The sequence below is a fragment of the Dryobates pubescens genome, chromosome 6 (assembly GCF_014839835.1).
Source record: "Dryobates pubescens isolate bDryPub1 chromosome 6, bDryPub1.pri, whole genome shotgun sequence".
Classification (NCBI taxonomy): domain Eukaryota; kingdom Metazoa; phylum Chordata; class Aves; order Piciformes; family Picidae; genus Dryobates; species Dryobates pubescens.
The window spans coordinates 43,905,308-43,919,224 of record NC_071617.1 but is presented as its reverse complement, the minus strand read 5'-3'; the positions used below and the strand labels follow the sequence as shown (position 1 = coordinate 43,919,224).

The following is a 13,917-nucleotide window of genomic DNA, read 5'->3' as shown; positions in this document are numbered from 1 at the left end:
ATTCCAATGGCCAATCACTCTTTCTGTGAAGAACTTCTTCCTAACATCCAGCCTAAACCTCCCCTGGCACAGCTTGAGACTGTGTCCTCTTGTTCTGGTGCTGGTTGCCTGGCAGAAGAGACCAGCCCCCGCCTGTCTACAACCTTCCTTCAGGTAGCTGTAGACAGCAATAAGGTCTCCCCTGAGCCTCCTTTTCTCCAGGCTAAGCAACCCCAGCTCCCTCAGCCTCTGCTCATACGTTCCAGCAACTCAGCATCTTTCCTAAACTGAGGGGCCCAGAGCTGGACACAGGACTCAAGGTGTGGCCTAACCAGTGCAGAGTCCAGGGGCACAATGACTTCCCTGGCCACCTGGGCACAATGCTGGCTCATGTTCAGCCTACTATTGACCAGTACCCCCAGGTCCCTTTCTGCCAGGCCGCTCTCCGGCCACTCTCCATCCACTCTGACCCCAGCCTGTAGCACTGCATGGGGTTGTTGTGGCCAATGTGTAGAACCTGGCACTTAGATGTGTTAAATCTCATGCCCTTGGACTCTGCCCATCTGTCCAGCCTGTCAAGGTCCCTCTGCAGAGCTCTCCGACCCTCTAACAGATCAACACCTGCCCTCAGCTTGGTGTCATCTGCAAACTTACTGATGACGGACTCAATTAAAGATCATCTATACCATTTCAATCCTGTCAACTTCTCTCATCATCTTTTCTTTTTAAAAACATAAATGTTCTATTGACACTGCCTTCTGCAAGGGGTGTGAAACCTTGTGTGAGAGCCTTGAAGAAAGTCATGCTGTGCTCACTTATTTCAGATGTCTGCTTTTCCTGAAGGTAAACTGTGTGGTGATGCGAGGTTTCAATGAGGATGAGCTGCTGGACTTTGTGGATTTCACTAAAGATCTGCCCCTTGATGTGAGGTTCATAGAATACATGCCCTTTGATGGTAAGTAGTCCTGCTTTGAGATCCTTCATGGCATGGAGTGTGCCTTGGGCATGGGTGATTCTGGTTGATTATTTTGTTTATTTTACTCCTTGGGCTTGTCTCTGGAAGTTTTAGTAAGTTCTTTTGGGGAATTGGGAATTGCCATAAGTTTTGTGTTGAATCTTTTGCAGCTTCTCTATCTTCCCTGGGTAAGATGGAGGAGGATTAGTAGCAGGATTGTTTGACCTGGGGCACCTACAGGGAAAACAGATTTGTGGAGGCAGTAAAGGCAGTTCCTACCAGTTAAAAAATAGTAAAATCTGTGGTTTTGTTAATTCTAGGCAATAAATGGAATTTCAAGAAGATGGTAAGCTACAAAGAAATGCTTGATACAATTAAACAGCGATGGCCTGAACTGGTGAAATTGCCCTGTGAGACTTCCAGCACAGCCAAGGTAGGGTTAGACAAAGAACATGTGAAATGTACCACCATTCTTTCCCAGCTGTAAATGCCCAATTTTTTCCAAGTAAATTCAAGTAAATTAAAGTAAAAAAATACTTAGTGTAGTAACTCTGAGATTTTTGGATAGGATTCCTACATGTGGTTTGACCCTTACTAACGGCTGGTCATAGTCTACCGTTCCAAATACAAACTGTTCACTAGATGCCTCAGTCAGATAAAAAGCTTGGTAAGCTTGTGTCCTGTTTTTATGGCTTTGGAAACTTTTGTCAGGCTATGTCTGTCTATGACTGCACATTTACAAACCTAACAAAACAGTTGTTCAGTGAAATAAAAGTGTCACATAGGTGCTGTCTAGCCTGCATCGATCTGCGGCTCATGGCTGCCTGTGTAAGAACATGACTGCTGGCATCACCTGTCAGTTGATAACTGCAAGAGCAAACATTTAACAAGTGCTGAATTTCCTCCAAAGGGGCAGAGTATAGTGGAACACCTGACAAAGCTGCTTGTGATAGTTTTGTTTGTGTGTTTGTTTTTCTCTTTTTTTCCCTCTCTGTGAGACCTGAAGAAAGCACATGTTAAAATATCTTCTACTCTTTGGGCAAGAGGGATTTAAAAATGAATGGCCTATACTTGACTCTGGGCCCCTCAATTTAAGAAGGACATTGAGACTCTTGAATGTGTCCAGAGAAGGGCAATGAGGCTGGGGAGAGGCCTCGAGCACAAGCCCTATGAGGAGAGGCTGAGGGAGCTGGGATTGTTTAGCCTGGAGAAGAGGAGGCTCAGGGGAGACCTTATTGCTGTCTACAGCTACCTGAAGGGAGGTTGTAGCCAGGTGGGGGTTGGTCTCTTCTCCCAGGCAAGCAGCACCAGAACAAGAGGACACAGTCTCAAGCTGTGCCAGGGGAAGTTTAGGCTCGAGGTGAGGAGAAAGTTCTTCCCAGAGAGAGTTGTTAGGCATTGGAACATGCTGCCCAGGGAGGTGGTGGAGTCACCATCCCTGGAGGTGTTCAAGAGGGGATTGGACGTGGCACTTGGTGCCATGGTCTAGTAGTCATGAGGTGTTGGGTGACAGGTTGGACCTGATGATCTTTGTGGTCTTTTCCAACCTTATTGATTCTATGACTCTTCTTTTTTTCTCTTCTGCATTTCTTTAGAGTTATAAGGTGCCACATTTCCAGGGGCAAATCAGCTTCATCACCTCCATGTCAGAGCACTTCTGTGGATCCTGCAATCGACTGAGGATAACAGCAGATGGGAACTTAAAGGTTTCTAGTGAAACCTAATTCTCCTTGCTTTTGTACAGTGAAAGTAGTGTTGAAATTCTTCCCTTAGAAGGAGCTGGGATGTAAAGTAGGATGGAAAGATGCATATTTATTACCAGCCAATTCCTGTTTATTTATCCTATGTGCATTCTTGTTTGCGCTTGTTGGGCTGGGAGATGTGACATCACCTTTTTTGTTTTGGTTTGGTTTTTCCCCTGTTTTGCTAACATAGTTAACTTCAGCTATGAAACATGGTTGGAAGCTCACCAAATATAAACATTTGTTTTAATCTTTGATTCAAAATCATCTTAACCATGTGACAAGCAGATGATGTCCCATTAAAAAGGGTCCAGGCAGCTGTGAGGGCTTGACTTTTATGTTCCACAAGAATCCTGTCGTGTTTCACCAAACATGTTCTTACAACTCTTCTCCTTCAAGAGCTGCCTGTACATTTGTTCAGCAGCTGTAGAAAGGAGAGGGATAACCATTTCCTGCCACGTTGAAGCTGGCAGTTTCAAGGGGAAAATTGAAGTTTTCCATTAAAAATTGGCACTTACGCATTGTCACCTGATACTGACAACAGCTGTGCTGCTGCCTAATGTCAGATGACTGAAGCAGCCTGAAGGCCTAATGAGCTTAGGTTACATAAACATCCCAGGCTCTCTTTGTGTGTACATGAAGAGAAATAAAAGAAAACAATCTTCATAAACATTTTCTTTCTTCCACAGAATAGGCCTTTTCAAACACTACATTGAGGTTAGTACAAAATACAAAAAGACATTTATTTTATTCTTCCTCATTTCCTCTTTTGCTTCTTTGGGTTGGCTGCAGGTGTGCCTTTTTGGGAATTCAGAAGTGTCCTTGAGAGATCACCTACGTTCAGGTGCCTCAGAGGAAGAGCTGATTCAAATCATTGGAGCAGCAGTAGGCAGAAAAAAGAAGCAGCATGCTGGTATGTTGTTTGTACCTGAGAAATAATGTCAGTGACTAGGAAAAAAGTGTCCTGGTTCTGCTATGGGATGCAGATGGAAAAGCTTCTTGAATGAAGCGGCATTAACTAAGGAAAGACTTTTCCCATCTGATAAGAGTGTTGTCTGGTAGAAAGCTGGTAACATACCAGCCCTGCATTTTCTCCAAAATCTGGATGTCAGCTCTAGTCCTCCACATGAGACTGACTTTTGTCTTCAAAGAGATGCAAATACCACTGCTCACAATAACGACAGTAGTGATGAATCTCTTGAGTATGCAGAAATTTGTAGCCACTCATGTAGTGCTCTGCATAAGGTCATGACAAAAGGTCCATGACAATGCAGTCACATCCTCAGGCTGTATTAATCCTTTCTGAATTTCCATTGATATAAAATATATTTCAGTCATAATTGAACCTGACCCTATTTTAATAATCTGGCTGCAGTTGTGACTGCTGACCTCATGTATTGGCTTTGTGATCATAAAATAGTCTCTTTTACACTAAAAATAGATTTTGGCCCTTTTGTTCCCTTGCAGATTCTGCCAGACTATTAAAGTGGTAGCTTTTAAATCTAAGCATAGACTAACTTGCAAAGACATTGGACTCGCCCAGATAAAAGAGAGCTTTCTGAACATAAGTGAAGGGGTGGAGGTGGAGGGATTTGCTCCTTTTAGAGCATTCATTTCTAAATTTCTGATTTGGGAAATGTCAGGGGTGGGAATAGGGAGAGTGTTTTCCCTTCCAGTAAAGGCATTTTGCCATAAGCCTGACATAAACTGGGATTGTTTAGCCTGGAGAAGAGGAGGCTCAGAGGAGACCTTCTTGCTCTCTACAACTACCTGAAAGGAGGTTGTAGCCAGGAGGGGGTTGGTCTCTTCTCCCAGGCACCCAGAACCAGAACAAGAGGACACAGTCTCAAGCAGTGCCAGGGGAAGTTAAGGCTTGAGCTGAGGAGAAAGTTCTTCACAGAAAGAGTAATTGGCCATTGGAATGTGCTGCCCAGGGAGGTGGTGGAGTCACCATCTCTGGAGGTGTTCAAAAAAGGATTGGACATGGCACTTGAAGCCATGGTTTAGTTGTCATGAGGTGTTAGGTAATAGGTTGGACTTGATGATCTCTGAGGTCTTTTCCAACCTTACTGATTCTATGATTCTATGATTATCTCTCTTCTCATTATTGTTAGTCCCAGTATTGCCTTGGGGGCTTTCGTGATTGAACTTCTTTCAACTGGAACTCTGTTAACAGCTTATCCATAGAACTAGTACAGTTAAATGCTAGTGTAAAGAACCATAGAATATGGTTGGAAAAGACCTCAGAGATCATTAAGTCCAACCTGTCACCCAACACCTCATGACTACTAAACCATGGCACCAACTGCCACATCCAATCCCTTTTTGAACACCTCTACGGATGGTGATTCCACCACCTCCCTGGGCAGCACATTCCAATAGCTAACAACTCTCTCTGTGAAGAACTTTCTCCTCACTTCGAGCCTAAACTTGCCCTGGTGCAGTTTGAGACTGTGTCCTCTTGTTCTGGTTGTCTGGGAGAAGAGACCAGCCCCCACCTGGCTACAACCTCCCTTCAGGTAGTTGTAGACAGCCATAAAATCTCCCCTGAACCTTCTCTTCTCCAGGATAAGCAATCCCAGCTCCCTTAGCCTCTCAAGCACAAGCCCTATGAGGAGGCCTCTTCCCAGCCTCGTTGCCCTTCTCTGGACATGTTCAAGTGTCTCAATGTCGTTCTTAAATTGAGGGGCCCAGAACTGGACACAGGACTCAAGGTGTGGCCTAACCAGTGCTGAGTCCCGGGGCACAATGTCTTCCTTGCTCCTGCTGGCCACACTATTCCTGATGCAGTCCAGGATGCCATTTGCCTTCTTGGCCACCTGGGCAAACAAGTTGAAACAAGTTGATTAAATTTTGTAGTAGGTAGACTGTGGCTGAGATGAGAGAGAGCTTCTGGGAAGGGTTCTGTAGTGTAATAGCAACATGGGGGGTTTGGAGGCTGTGGCAGCTATGGTTTTAAGCAAAACCATGCTACATTCCCTCTCCTCCAGCCTCCTTGGTCTTTGTTTGGCTTGGGTTTTCCTAGCTTGAAGGTTGCACTGTGGAGAGCAAAAAACTAAATATGTAAACCAGATGCATGACTTAAAACCTAAAAAAACCCCTATTTTTATGTGTTCCTTATTTCTAGGTATGTTTAACATTTCCCAGATGAAAAACCGGCCAATGATCCTGATTGGTGGGTGACAAATCAGTACGTAATACCTGCACGATGGCTTTGTTTGGGTTTTGTCTTCTGGGGAACAGAGTGGATTGAGCTTTTAAGTCTAATTTCTGTTTGCTTCTGGCTTCAGTTTTAGGCAAAGAAATGGGTTTCTTAAAAGGCAGTTGTGGTTAACATGCAGAAGTGGAAGAGAAAAAAAAGGTTTAATGCTCCTACCAAGTCTTATCCAATCTTCCAAGTGACAGCTCTGGTTTTCCAAAGGCATGGCTAGCTTTTCCATCTTATTTCCTATATGGTTTCTTTATACTTAAGAATAGTGTGTTAACTTATAAGGCCATTTGGGGTGAATTTTATGGCATTGACCAGATTACTGTATAAACGTAGAGGGTGTGGGATGGACCTTTTTCCCTGGATGAAGAAATTGAAATTAAACTTACAATATTTAATGCCAGGAACTTGACAAATGCAAGTTTTCCACCCCACTATTACTACACTTCAGAAGCTAAAAGTTGGGGCTTCATGATTTTGGAAATGTCCTCTTATTGCTTCAAAGTCTTTGAAAACAACCCTGAAAACTGTAGTATCTGGTATCTGACCAGCCCTATGGACAGAGAGTGCTTCTTTTCCTTGTTGTCCCTACTGAAGATGTTTGCTAACTCTCCCTTCTGCTTGAAGCTCGGTTCATGAGTGATGTGGCATTCCTGTGGTTGGTTATGAATTTTTTATGTCATCTTCAGTGTGGTTTAACCTTCTGTATGCCTTCCATTTCATAAGATAGCTATCCTCCCAAATACCTTCTTTTTTCCTTCCTTACATCTTACACCAGGTTTAGGCTGGATGTTAGGAAGAAGTTCTTCATAAAAGAGAGTTTAGCCATTGGAGTGTGCTGCCCAGGGAGGTGGTGGAGTCACCATCACTGGAGGTGTTTAGGAAGAGACTGGATGGGGTGCTTGGTGCCATCATTTAATTGATTAGATAGTGTTGGATGATAGGTTGGTCTTGATGATCTCAAAGTTCTCTTCCTACCTGGTTAGTTCTGTTCTTTTCTGTTCTATCCTACTCTTTTCTATTCTATTCTTAGACTTAAGAAATGTTTGCAAGATTTAGCATTGTTGGATTAATTGGAAGCTGCTCTGTTGTTTCTTATCAACAAGGGCAGAAAAATGCGAGTAGAAGAGATGGAGACTGTTTGAAATTGAGACTCTCATTCTCCCATTGGAGTATCTTAGCTGCTCATCAGCTTAAAACACAGCTTTTCAAACAGGTACTCCAGGGGAAGGGGAGTGTCACATGAATTAACTTGCAGGTCCTTGCTACAGGTAATATAGTAGTAATTCCTTGGTTTTTCTAACCCAAAATGTTAGTGTTTGTACTTCAGTTGCCCTTATGTGGTGGTCTGAGCCTTAAATGGGACTTAATGGTGCCATGGTCTAGTAGGCATGAGGTCTTGGGTGACAGGTTGGACTTGATGATCTTTGAGGTCTTTTCCAACCTTGTTGATTCTATGTTTCTATGATTAAGAGCTCAGGTGGGGGCAAGGCTGAGAATCCTTCCCCCCGCCCCACCCTGCTCTTTCCTAATAGAGACAAAAAAAAGAAAGGGAGCAAATCCACCAAGAAATAATTTGGTGTCACCTTGGAAGTAGAGAGGTGAAGAATTTTCTTTAAACAATATATATATGTATATATGTAACAATAACAGGTAGGGTTCACAAGGGTAAGGAACAAGGATGGATGGGAGAAAAACTAAGAATACAAAACCAGTCTCTTTGAAGAGGTGTGGAGGTAGCAGGGAGAAGGATCAGGCCTGACCATGTGGCAGAGAAGCAGGGAGCCACCAACAGTCCTTATCCAAGCAAAGGCAGGGTCCAAGAGAGCTAATGGCTGCAGTGTCCTCCTTTTTATAGCCTTGCTGGGCAGGGAGGGGGAGTGGAGCAGACTAATTTAGTTTCCCAGGGGGAAACCCCCCTGCAGGGAGGGCAACGCTCTCACAAGCCCTCCCCCCGCCCTGCTTCCAGGATGGGCATAACCCATCACACCTTATTACAAAACAGGCTCTACAGAAGTCTTTTAACATAGGTTATCACTGAGAGTATTTTTCACTTGATGCCCTCCTTTAAAGGGCCATCATTTTCCATGTTGAGTTTTACAGTGAATGGATTTAGTGGTGCAAGGTTGTCTCTCTGTTTGCTTTTGCGCTTTTGAATTTGGCTGCTGCTGCATTGTGTTCCAGGAAAACATAGGTTGGACTTGATGATCTCAAAGGTCTTTTCCAACCTGGTTAATTCTATTCTAAAAGGGGAGAGAAGACCTTTTCTTTTTGAAGTGTGCATTGACATGAAAAATGCTGTATTAAACTCTTGATAGCTCACTTGGGCCTACATAATTTTTCAAGATTCCTTTGAAAGAATCCACACACACCAAAGTTAGCATTTGTAGCAATGTTTGGATGTCTACAGATTAGATCCATCCAATTTCCTTTTGAAAAATGCTTTAGCATTGTCATACAGTAAATGAAGCAGCCTGTCCAGGTCCTCCTGCAGCTGTTCCACATCCTTTTGAGACTAACTGCTGGCAATCACCTCATCAGTGGAGAGACTGGCGATGAGAGAAGAGTATTCCACTGTGACACATGAGGAATCATTAGGAGATTTCCTTATTGTATTTTGAATTACTTTAAAACTTCAAATGGTGCTGGCATGCAAGCAGTCAGTGGGGGGGGAGATGTGTGGAATTAATTTAATGAAAAGTAATGAATGATGTGGAAATCACTAATTGGTTTTTGCTAGTCCCAGTAAGCCAAACCAGGCTTCTTCCCTGCACTGCTGTTGTCTGATCCTTTCTATATGGTTTGTATCCTATTTCCCTTAATCAAAATATTCCTTTCTGCACATTGCTCTCCTCATGGGTTCACTTCAGTTATGGGAATTTCCTCCTTAATTTAGGTGTCTCCTGCCTTCTTTTCAACTCCTCAGATTAATTGGTTTAGCTTCCAACTAGCACAAGCTTCAGGTGCAGTTTGTCACATGGTTTCATAGAACAGCTTGAGCTTGAAAGGATCTTAAAAATTAACTAGTTCCAACCCTTGCTGCCATGGGCAGAGACAGTTCCACTAGACCAGGTTGTTCAAAGCCTCATCCAGTATGGTCTTAAACACTTCCAAGGATAGAATAGAATAGAATTAACCAGGTTGGAAGAGACCTTTGAGATCATTGAGTCCGACCTATCATCCACCACTATCTAATCAACTAAACTGTAGCACCGAGCACCCCATCTAGTCTCTTCCTAAACACCTCCAGGGATGGTGACTCCACCACCTCCCTGGGCAGCCCATTTCCAATGGCCAGTCACTCTTTCTGTGAAGAACTTCTTCCTAACATCCAGCCTAAACCTCCCCTGGCACAGCTTGAGACTGTGTCCTCTTGTTGTGGTGCTGGTTGCCTGGGAGAAGAGACCAACCCCCACCTGGCTACAACCTCCCTTCAGGTGGTTGTGGATGGGGCATCCACAACTTCTCTGGGCAGCCAGTTGTGTGCTGTAGAAAACTTACCTATTTTTTGTTATGTATTTGAGCAATTTAGGTGGAAGATAGAGGACTAGGTATAGGTTGAAGAAAATGTAAGTTGTTAGGAAATACAAAAATGGTTTGAAAGGTTTACTGTCTATTACTGTCTTTTTACTTAACACTCTGCTTGAGCAAATAGTACTTCTCTTCCCTGCTGTGGTGGGTTGAAATTCCCCCCAACATTAAATTGCGAGACCAGCTCAGGTGAAAGCAAATGCAGCTGTGTTCACAAGCAAAACTACAATCTAAATATTAAATGCGATGTATATGTACAAAATATACAATATTTACATATGTTTACAATTTATAAACAGCACAAGAACCCCCCCTGGACAAAACCAAGGGGCTACCAACAGCTTCCCTGCTCCCTTCCCTCCCCCTGTATATGGGACAAGAGAAAAGAGGAGAAAAGCAGAGAGAGCTTATTAGTACTTAGCCACAACAAAGCAATGCAGCCAAGGTCAGCAAGCCAGCAGAAAGCCAGAAACTAGCATGTGCTAGAGTGAAGAAGCCAAAAAGAAAGTTAGTTTGCCCAGCTTCTCTTATGTTAGATATCAGACCAATGGGATTATTTAGACTTTAGCATTATTTTCCTTTTTAGATCCAATGGTGATTTATTTACATTCTATTCGTTTCTACTCAAGATCTGTGGAAAATTTTCTAGGCACAGCCTAAAACTGCCACACCTGCTCCCCACCATGTGTGTTTACCCTATTTGCCTCTACCCTCCAGCTTCTCCTGAGGACAAGACACCTTGCCAGTGGTTTAGCTTCAGTTTTAAAGCTAATCAAGGAATCGGAGTATTCCTGGATTTTTAAAGGCATATTCACGTTAGGCTAATAAAGAAAGAAGGAAAGAAAGGAGGAATAAATCACAACTTTGTGGTCTTCTAAAGCAGAACAATGTTGCACTCAGAATAGTTATGTCCATTATCCCACTCCTCTGAATGTAAACACATTACCACTGAACTTGCTGGAGTCTTAATTTTACCGGATAGGCCAGCAGCTGTAGATCAGAACTGGCCTTTGTCTGAATTTAGATTGCAGTGCTTTACAGAGGGAGTTGTTGGCCATTGGAATGTGCTGCCCAGGGAGGTGGTGGAGTCACTGTCCCTAGAGGTGTTCAAAAAGAGATTGGACGTGGCACTTGGTGCCATGGTTTAGTAGTCATGAGGTGCTGGGTGACAGGTTGGACTTGATGATCCTTGAGGTCTTTTCCAACCTTATTGACTCTATGATTGAAAAAAAAAATCAATTTTAGCAAAATCTATGGTTGATTTAAGCTGCTGGCACTTTCAGATCAGTGTTTGGAGGGTACTTGGGGTGAAAAAGTACTTGGCACATCAGTCTTCTTGTAGCAGAGAGTGGAACTGACAAAAAAGTTTATTTGTTAAACAAAAAGAGTGGGGTGAGTGTAACCAACAGATTGTCAATACTGTTACTGTCATGTGGACAAGGTGATACCTGTAGGCTGGGGAGGCAGAGGTAGCTCAGCAATGTGCAGAAGGGCCAGGAAGCTGCTTTGATTCACCTGTGGGCAGTCCTACAAACTCATTAGTAAAAGTCCTCAAATACTAGAGCTACCAAAGTGAGGTTGGTAAAGCCTAATTTTAAGTTTCTCACAGCAAAGAGTGCAGAAGTTCCAGAAAAAGAGAATGATGCTTATCAATGAGCCTGTTAAAGGAGGGCTTAGCCACTTCCCTATATACTGCTTTCTCTTTACTTACAAAACACGTTATAGGAAAAAGACTCCTTCTGTCTTGACACTTGGCATTTAGCCCTGTGCAAGTGCCAAAACTGAGGGATTAAATGGTGAAAAGGGGCAGGAGGCCTTACTACCTCTCTGCCAGTTGGGAGTTCTGCCAGCTCAACTTGGAACATACTTCTGAGCAGATTCAAAATCTGTCTGTCAATGAGAGGAGCGTGGTTTTCCCAGTGATTAAATTTCAGCTGTCATTAATGTGGTAAGAGCTGGCAATAATAAGAGAGGCTTCCATCACAGAGCCACCCTCTGAGCTTGTAAGCAGCACAGTTGCAGACGCATTGCTTCTGGTCCCTTCTGTCCTCAAGTGCTGGCCTGACCCTGCAGAAGTTGATGAAAGAAGGAAGTGCAGCTGCCTGTGCTGGGAAGGAGGTGTTTGGAAAGGCAGAGTTGAGAATCTGAGTGCAAAAAAATCCTGTTAACCCTGCTAGGCTTCTGAAAGAAGACTGGTGCTGGGACAACAACAAATGGAGGCTGAGAGATGCTGTGACTTGCTTTTCTTCAGAACTGATGTACCTACATTCTTTCTTAGCTGCTGTTTCTTTGTAAGTGTCAAAAATTTTTGAAAGCAAGTTGTTTCTTCTTGTCAGGGACCTTGAAATTAAGTGCTTTGAGTTTTGTGGATTGCAAATGCAGGGAACTAATGAGACAAAAAGGAAAGAGCTTGAAAAGTGGAGGTTCACAGGCTCCCTGAGGTGTTTGCAATACAGGAAGTCCCAAACACTGCTCTGATAAGATTCTCAGGTAGCTTAGCTTTCCAGTTAGTAAGATGTATTCTTATGTTACTTTTCTTTTTTTCCCTCTAAGAGCCTGCACTGATGTCATTCCCACTACGCCAAGACACCCTACAGAATCCCTCAAATTCGGAACAGTGGGGCCACACGTTTAGCCGTTGGCTGACTTTGAGAGCAAGTTTACCTGAAAAAATGGGAAAAGCATTAATTAAAAAGAAGCTTACAGGACCACTCTTCCTGCCAGGAACTCATCCAGAGCAGCATTGGTCCACGAACCCAGGAATTCTACAAATGCTGCTCAGAAGTTTCCATGTCTTCCAGAAGGACCCAAGCTCCACATTTGACACAAAGTGCCTTGAAGCTTTTCCTGTTGGCCAAGTTTCTGTTTCCAAAGAGGGAGGTCCAGGGTCTGAATTCTGTACCAGGGATTCAGAATCTTGCACCAAGGTACCACGTGCCTCTGACAACTTGACTCACACTGATGAGGAAGGGCGGGCTGCAATGGTTGATGTTGGAGGGAAGCCAGATTCAAGAAGAAGTGCTGTTGCTGGTGCTGTTGTCCGCCTGGGTGAGAAGGCATTTGGAATGGTGAGGCAGAACCAGGTGAAGAAAGGGGATGTGCTGGCAGTAGCCCAAATTGCAGGAATTCAGGGAGCCAAGCTGACCAGCCAGTTGATCCCGTTGTGTCACAACATCTCCCTCAATCATGTTGAGGTATCTCTGAGCCTGGATGAGGCCAGATTTGCAGTGGTGATTCGCAGCTCCTGTCAGACCTGGGGGAGGACAGGTGTGGAGATGGAAGCTCTAACAGCTGCCAGCCTGGCTGCTCTGACTGTGTATGACATGTGCAAAGCAGTTACTCAGGACATTGTGATTGAAGAGGTCAAGTTGCTTAGTAAGACAGGTGGGCAGAGAGGAGACTTCTTGAGGGTCTAGATCATATCCAGATACCTCCAGGTGACCACTGTTCATGATCAGCCTGTTACAGAACTACTTTTGCCCAGCTAGTAGGCTTGGAGACCGCAGCAGCTCTGCCATAAAACAACTCTACAATTCCAGTTTTCCCATCTTACTGATGGGAAACAGTCACTTATTCCTGTTGATAACAATGTGCATATTTTAGAGGACAGATTTCTCCACTCTGCCACTACCTTAATTTCAGAGTCCCCACTGTGAGCTTGAGCAAATGTTCCTAGTTGTGCCAGAGAGCTGGTCAGTTTTTTCTTTTCTCCTGTGAAATATTCACAGCTGCTGTCATCACCCAATACAACTGTGAACACTGGAAACGAAGCAAGTGCTGTCAGTTGGCAACTCTTTAAGTTAAGGTTTGAGATTTTAGAATGGTGTCTGTCAGTCTGTCCTCATGGCCTCTGTAGCTGGGAGGTGGTGACAGTAGGAAGAACACAGGTTTGGAGTATTACCTTATGGCAGAGGTTTAACAGTGAAACAGCCAGTGCCGGAGGGGCAGCTCCCGTTCTTGTGTATTGCTACTGTTTCATTTGTCTGCAAGTGGGAAATAACAGGTTCAAAAGAAAACCAAGGCAGCAGCCGTCCAGCTCTTTGCAAAATGTGCGGACAGAGGATTTCTGGGCTCAGAAGAGTTATTTTTGCTGATCTGAAGGATACCTTTCACAATGCTAGAAACATGTTCCAAGCATTTTCACCTTGCCATTCTAGCACATCGATGCCCTGTGTTTGTATGCCTAAGGGCTTAATTATGCCATGCACCGAAGTATGTCACCTCTCTCCCCCTGACTTTTGAAACAGATGTCACACCTCCCAGTTTTTTATTCCTACAGTGAAGCTCTTAGGAACCATGAGCCTGCATCCTCCTGACAAATATATCACACTTTAAGACTAGTAGCCACACTGAAGAATAAGGTAGTTGCCTTGGCTAGTGTTTCCTGCATGTTTCTCTAATTTGCTTTCATGAAGTCTTCTGGCCTCAGAGCACTTAAGTGTCCCCCATAAATGTGCCAGTGGCCACTGTCATGTAGCATTAAATAGCTTTGATAATGGACT

The 13,917-nt window shown here is 43.9% G+C and overlaps 1 protein-coding gene across 2 annotated transcripts in view; it reads left to right on the top strand.

The window, feature by feature from the left end:
• Positions 1-13,445, top strand: part of MOCS1 (molybdenum cofactor synthesis 1) — a 49,547-nt gene extending 36,102 nt beyond the window's left edge. The window contains exons 5-10 of one of the 2 annotated variants that reach the window (XM_054162422.1): positions 823-934; positions 1,255-1,367; positions 2,530-2,640; positions 3,469-3,589; positions 5,804-5,851; positions 11,969-13,445. In XM_054162422.1, the coding sequence (XP_054018397.1) occupies positions 823-934; positions 1,255-1,367; positions 2,530-2,640; positions 3,469-3,589; positions 5,804-5,851; positions 11,969-12,831 (1,368 nt within the window). In that variant the 3' untranslated portion in view covers positions 12,832-13,445. Of the gene's footprint in view, positions 1-822; positions 935-1,254; positions 1,368-2,529; positions 2,641-3,468; positions 3,590-5,803; positions 5,867-11,968 lie in introns of both variants that reach the window. The other variant, XM_054162423.1, reaches the window with a different exon arrangement.
• Positions 13,446-13,917: the final 472 nt, after the last annotated feature.